Genomic DNA, 5,978 nt, shown 5'->3' on the forward strand with positions numbered 1-5,978 from the left:
CCAGGGCAAGAATAGTCACTTTAATAAATGGTGCTGGAGCAATTGAGCACCCATAGGTAAATAAACAAACCAACCAACCTTGATTTAAACCTCATACCTATACAAAAATTAACCCAAAATGCACTCTGGATTTAAATGGAAAACAATAAAACTTTTAGGAGAAACATAAAAAAAAAAATCTCTGGGACCTATGGTTTGGTGAAGGGCTCTTAGGGATGACACCAAAAACATGATTCATAAAAGGAGAAAAACTAACAAATTAGACTTCATCAAAATTCAGCCTGTGGTCTATGAAGGATCCCATTAAGAAAATGAAAAGACAAACTACAGACTTGGAAACAATACTTCCAAAGCACATATTGATAAAGGAGTCACAGCAAAACTCCACAGTGAAAACAAGCAATCTCACCAGAAAATGAACAGAAGCACTAGAGACATTTCATCAGAGGATCTGGGGATGACAAATAAGCACATGGAAAGATATTCCACATTGCTGGCCAATAGGGAAGTGGAAATTATGACCACGACGATTTGTCACTATTAAGGTGTTAAAATAAAAAGTAATGACAATCCCAGGTGCTAGCAAGGATGCCCAGAAACCGGATTGTACACCGTTGGCTGGACCGTAAATGACACTGCCCATCAGCGAACACCAATGAACTACTGATACGCACAACAGCTTGGATGCACCACCGTGTGAACTTAAAAAAGCCAAACTCAAAAGTGCACATGTTATATGATTCCATTTATATAACATTCTGGAAATGACACAATTATAGAGAAGGAGAACAGAGTAATGGTTGCCAGAGGTTAATAATGGTGGGGAGGTGAGGAGTGACTACAAAGAGATACTGCTAGGAGATCTTTGTGGTGATGGAATACTTCTGTACCGTGTTTGTGATGAAGTCTACATGAATAAAATGACAGAACTATACAAACACTATACCAATATCAATTTTTTGGGTCTCATATTTTATTGTAACTCTTGGGGTAAACTGGGGAAAACATACACCCCAAATCTCTGTATTATTTTTGCAACTTCTTGTGAAACTAAATATTAAAAAAAAAAATTTCTTTAGGCTGCTCTGGGTGGTGTAGCTCAGTGGATTGAGTGCCAGCCTGCAAACCAAAGGGTCACCAGTTCGATTCCCAGTCAGGGCACATGCCTGGGTTGCAGGCCAGGCCCCCAGTGTGGGGCATGTGAGAGGCAACCACACAATGATGTTTCTCTCCCTCTCTCTCTCCTTCCCTTCCCCTCTGTCTAAAAATAAATAAATAAAATCTTTAAAAAAATTTCTTTAGGCTATATAGACATAAGCATTCTAGGGTTGGTAGGTAGATAATTTTCATGTTTCATTAATAAAAAAAACACTGACAAATATGAAGTCATTTCATTTACCCAGCACCAACAGGCTATGAGATATTACACAGAATTTTCCAAGTAACATAAACGTACCTGTCCAAATAACGTTCAAACATTTGATGGGCATTTAGCCAAAATGTATTAAAATTGTCCATGGGATCTTTTTGCACAAAACATAAAGGCAGAATTGAACACCAACCAGGGTTGTTTCAGGGAGTGGGTCCCTACCAGGAAGTTGGCTGCAAATACAGACCCAGTTTCTTTTCTTTGAAGAAAATCAGGTTTATAGAATAAGAATGAGCAAGTCAAATATTTACCAAAACCAAAAAAAACCCCTTTATTAAACAAAACTCTGGTGGAAAACGCCTCTTCCTCTCCACCAGGCCCGTGGATCCTTCTGTTGAAGAAATTCTCCAGGCTCCGCCGAGGACAACAGGGCCAAAAGCAGGGTCCCAGTGTCCTTGGGCTAAAAACCCAGCGGTCACACCCGTTGTCGAGCTTTCAGTAAAGAAATGTATTTTTGCACCCATTTTTCCTTCGGTTCTGCACAGACTCTCAGGCCTTTTTTGGTAGTGAATCTGTGGGAGAGAGGCACTGACAGTCAATTCTGAGAAGGGACCAGGGCCGCCTGCCTCGTGTTCTAGCCTTGCCGCATCTCTGTCACCCTGTCTCTGCTCCCTTTTCTGGCCCTGGCCCTGCCTCCTCTCTGATACACACTTTTTGCTGGAAACCACGCTTCCAGGCCCACCTCCCAACGAAGCGTTTTCCAACAGCTCTAGTCCAAAACATGTAGCCTGTACCCTGCCTCTTAACTGTTTTATTTTAATCTAACAACTTTATAGAGATGTAATTCACATACTATGTAGTTCACTCATTTAAAGGGTATAATTATCATCCTGGCTGGTGTAGTTCAGTGGATTGAGTGCAGGCCTGCGAACCAAAGCATCACTGGTTCAATTCCCAGTCAGGGCACATGCCTGGGTTTCGGGCCAGGTCCCCAGTAGGGGGGCACGAGAGGCAACCACACATTGACGTTTCATTCCCTCTCTTTCTCCTTCCCTTCCCCTCTTTCTAAAGATAAATAAATAAAATCTTTAAAAAGGGAAAAAGAAAAAAATGTTTAAGAAAAAGGGTATAATTATCATTCGATGGTTTTTAGTATATCCATGGATGACACAACCATCACCACTACAATTTTAGAACATTTGCATCACCCCAGAAAGGAAACTTATGTGGCTTATGCCACTTAATTCTTTTTTTAGTTGAGAGAGAGAGAGAGAGAAAGAGAGGGAAAAAAAAATATCAGTTTGTTCGTCCACTTATTTATTCACTCATTGGCTGATTTTTGTATGTGCCCTGATTGGGAATCAAACCTGCAACCTTGGCACATCAGGAGGACATTCTAACCAACTGAGCTACCTGGCCAGGACTGCCATTCAATTCTTAATCACATTATCACAGGTTGTCTGCCATGACTCCTGCATTCCTTATATATGATTCCTGATTCCTGATTCCTGCTGTGATCTCATAAAGAAGGGGGGTTGTGGTTAATGTCCCTGAATCTCCTCCAGCCTCCCTGAGAGTACTCAGCCACGAAGAGAGCGTAGACCCAGTTGTTCTAGACTGGAGCACCTTGTAGAGCCCAAAAGAGTTTATAGGGCTCTCAGGAAGGCCCTGGTACACGCAGGGGAGAGGAGCCAAGACAATGAGAAAATAAGACAGAAGAAGTGCTTTCCAGATGTATGAAAGCATGTCATTACTCCTATTGAGAGATGGGGGTCTCTGTCCTCACCTCTTGAATTTAGGCCAGCCTTAGGGACTGGTCAGCCAACAGAGTGTGGCAGAAGTGACACTATGCGACTTCATAGGCTAAGTCAGAAAAGATGGTGGAGCTTCTTGGCTTACTGGATTACTTATGCTGGAGCCTTGAACTACCTTGTAAGGAGTCCTACAAGCCAGGTCACCAGGCTGTGAGGAAGCCTAAACCAGCCCAACAGAGAGATCACACAGAGAAGCCCCAAAGGGAGAGACATGCCACCAGCCCCAGCTGTTCCATCTCCAGCACCATCTGACTTCAACCATCCAGCCAAGCTCTCCTGGAAGCTCAGACCCACAAAAACCGCAAGAGATAAGAAACAGGTCACTGTTACATTAAGCCCCTAAGTTTTGAGGTAGTTTGTTAAGCAGCCTCAGATAACTGATATCAACCTCTCACCTTTTTTTTTTTTTTTTACAAATGAGGAAAATGGACTTGCCCAAGGTCACACACAGCGTGTACTTGTGAGTGACAGAGCCACGGCTTTGAGCCCAGTGCAGGGCTCTTTGCCAGTTGTCAGGGAAGTGTTGACCACTCTAAAGCTCCAGAAAGCCAATCGAGACACAAAGAAGACCTAGGACATCCTGAGCCCCAGGGTACCCTGTCTGTATCTAGGCACTTGAGTGTCCGCATCTAGGCCACTGAAGTGGCCGCTGAAGCCACTTCTTTCCCCTTCTGTACCATTCTCTCATGCTCAGGAGCCCCATGTCCTGGGTGCAGTGACCTGCCCCTAACTGTGTATTTGCACTTAAAGATGTTTTTGTTGAATGCTGGTAACTTGGGTTGTCACCCTTCCCATGCATATGGCAGCAACGTGGCCAAATTCTGCCACTGACAGAACTTTTGTCGAACATTCCCTGTGTGCAGGCCCAGTACTAAGGGCCTTGCGTGCATTATCTCACTTGGCCTGCCGGAGGCCCTGTGAAGCATGTGTCCCCTGTCCTGATACCAATGAGTGTGGCATGGCCTAGCTCCTGTTTACCTGTCTGCCTCGTCAGAGATACGTTCATCCTCCTGCCTCTCACCTGCTGCTCCCTCTGCCCCCTTGGCCTGGGCCACTCTCACTGATCTTGAGGGTCTCAGTGTAAATGTCACTTCCTCCGGGGGGACCTCCTGACATTGAGCAAGGTCCTCCTGTGACGACGACGAGGAATGGCAGAATGTGCCACCTCAGACTATGCCACTTTGGCATAAAGATTATTTTTAGGTAAAGGCACTTAAAAAAAAAAATCAGGTACAAGAAGGGCTCTCTGACCTCCTCCTTTCTTCCTGGAAACAGGAGATAAAACTCTCATGTAAAAATATGTCCACTGTACCAGGAGGAAAGAAACATTTTGGTTACCAGAGATAGGGAGTCAAGCCAAGGCATTTCTGTAGAAACAGATCTTGTCAAAATAACTCTCATCATCCTTCAGCCACCTCCCATATGTTTTAGATACTTTTCTACAATTGCCTCTCTTTGTTCAACTTAGTATAAATGTATTTAGGTTTTGCCAATTTTTTTGGAGGTGGGGGGGTCTTCATTTTCATATGAGGGCTCCCGTGTACATGTAAAAATCTGTATCCCTTTCTCCTGTTCATCTGTTTGTGTCAATTTAATTCTCAGGCCCAGCCTAACAGGGCAGAGAGAAAGTTTTGCCTTCCCTTCAGTGACAAGGTCCCTCCTGCTCTCCTTCCTGCTGTCCCTTTCAAGCATCCATCACGAGTGTGATTATCTATTTTGTGCAAATGTCTCTTAATGCCCCCTTTCTTGTGCTAGATGTAAGGTCTGTAAGGGCTGTCTTATTTTCTTTTAAACTCAGCCCTTAACACAGTCTGGCACACGGTATGGAAGTTAGGAAACGAAAGCTCAGAGTCACATTTGTTACATTTGTCAGAGGCAGGGTGATAACCCAAGTTACCAGGTTTCTACCCTGAGGCTCATCCCGGTACTGTAGGGGACTTCCTTCTACCCCGCCTCCCCCGCAATTACGTGGCCAGCAGGGACCCTAAAAGCCCAAATGAGAAATACTTACATCACAGCCTGCTGGGGGCAGCTGCTCCTAGTGAATTCATAGCTTTGCACCAATTTCCAGGGAAGGGTCTTTGGGCTGAATTGTAAGCAGCAGTACTTGGCCACATCACTGCCACCTAAAAAACAGGGAAAGGGAGACTGGAGACAACCCTTTGTTCCTACTCCCAGTCATCTTGGGAAGCGAGTTGGTAGCTACATACGTGTGGCAGCTGCAAGGTGGACGCTCAGGATGAAAAGCAGAAGTACAAGGGAAGCCTCGGGGAAACTCTTCATGGTGCTCCAAGCCAAGCCGTTCACAGTCTTCTCCCCAGTTCCTCTTGTCTAAACAGACCCCCTTTTATAGGGCTCAGCAGTCCCTGAAATGATTCCAGATAATCTTGTGGTTGAGAGTTTGACACCGCTATAAATGAGGAACCTGATACCCTTAAGAAGGAGATTAAAAAGTGAGGCAATGTCATCTAAAGGAAGGGGAGGAGCCAGCATGCAATTGAGTCTCTTGACCCACTGTTATGTCACCACTCTCTTGATTGAAAAGTAAAAGCAGAGGAAATGAAAGAGTAATTCCAGTGAACTGGCCTAAATTCCTTTACAACAAGATTGGTTGTTCCAGATAAATTTCTGGCTCTTGGGCTAAAGCTTTCTTCACTTTATAAACATTGCTTATCTCTTGGTGAGGTCTGGGCAGTCTCAGGACACGTATGTAGGGCAGCCTGACCATGACAATGGACGTCCAAGAACAAGGCTCCAGGCATATGCTTCCTGTGTTTTTAGTGTCACACATCCCC

The 5,978-nt window shown here is 44.5% G+C and overlaps 1 protein-coding gene across 1 annotated transcript; it reads right to left on the reverse strand.

The window, feature by feature from the left end:
• Positions 1 to 985: 985 nt before the first annotated feature.
• LOC112314713 (C-C motif chemokine 26) lies at positions 986 to 5,599 on the reverse strand. Its single transcript, XM_024571286.4, has 3 exons — positions 5,394 to 5,599; positions 5,195 to 5,309; positions 986 to 1,941 (listed from the first exon to the last, which is right to left on the reverse strand). Exons 1-3 carry the CDS (start codon positions 5,464 to 5,466, stop codon positions 1,845 to 1,847), a joined length of 285 nt encoding a protein of 94 aa, XP_024427054.1. The 5' UTR covers positions 5,467 to 5,599; the 3' UTR covers positions 986 to 1,844.
• Between the last annotated feature and the right edge of the window lie 379 nt (positions 5,600 to 5,978).

Source organism: Desmodus rotundus, chromosome 1, assembly GCF_022682495.2.
Source record: "Desmodus rotundus isolate HL8 chromosome 1, HLdesRot8A.1, whole genome shotgun sequence".
Taxonomy (NCBI): domain Eukaryota; kingdom Metazoa; phylum Chordata; class Mammalia; order Chiroptera; family Phyllostomidae; genus Desmodus; species Desmodus rotundus.

What these genes read in the sequence shown, in the direction of transcription:
- LOC112314713 (XM_024571286.4), bottom strand. Translation starts at nt 5,466, where the DNA reads ATGAAGAGTTTCCCCGAGGCTTCCCTTGTACTTCTGCTTTTCATCCTG. An exon ending in CCACCTTGCAGCTGCCACAC is followed by an intron (nt 5,310 to 5,393) that starts GTATGTAGCTAC and finishes CCTGTTTTTTAG; the next exon opens with GTGGCAGTGATGTGGCCAAG. An exon ending in TGCCCCCAGCAGGCTGTGAT is followed by an intron (nt 1,942 to 5,194) that starts GTAAGTATTTCT and finishes TCTCTCCCACAG; the next exon opens with ATTCACTACCAAAAAAGGCC.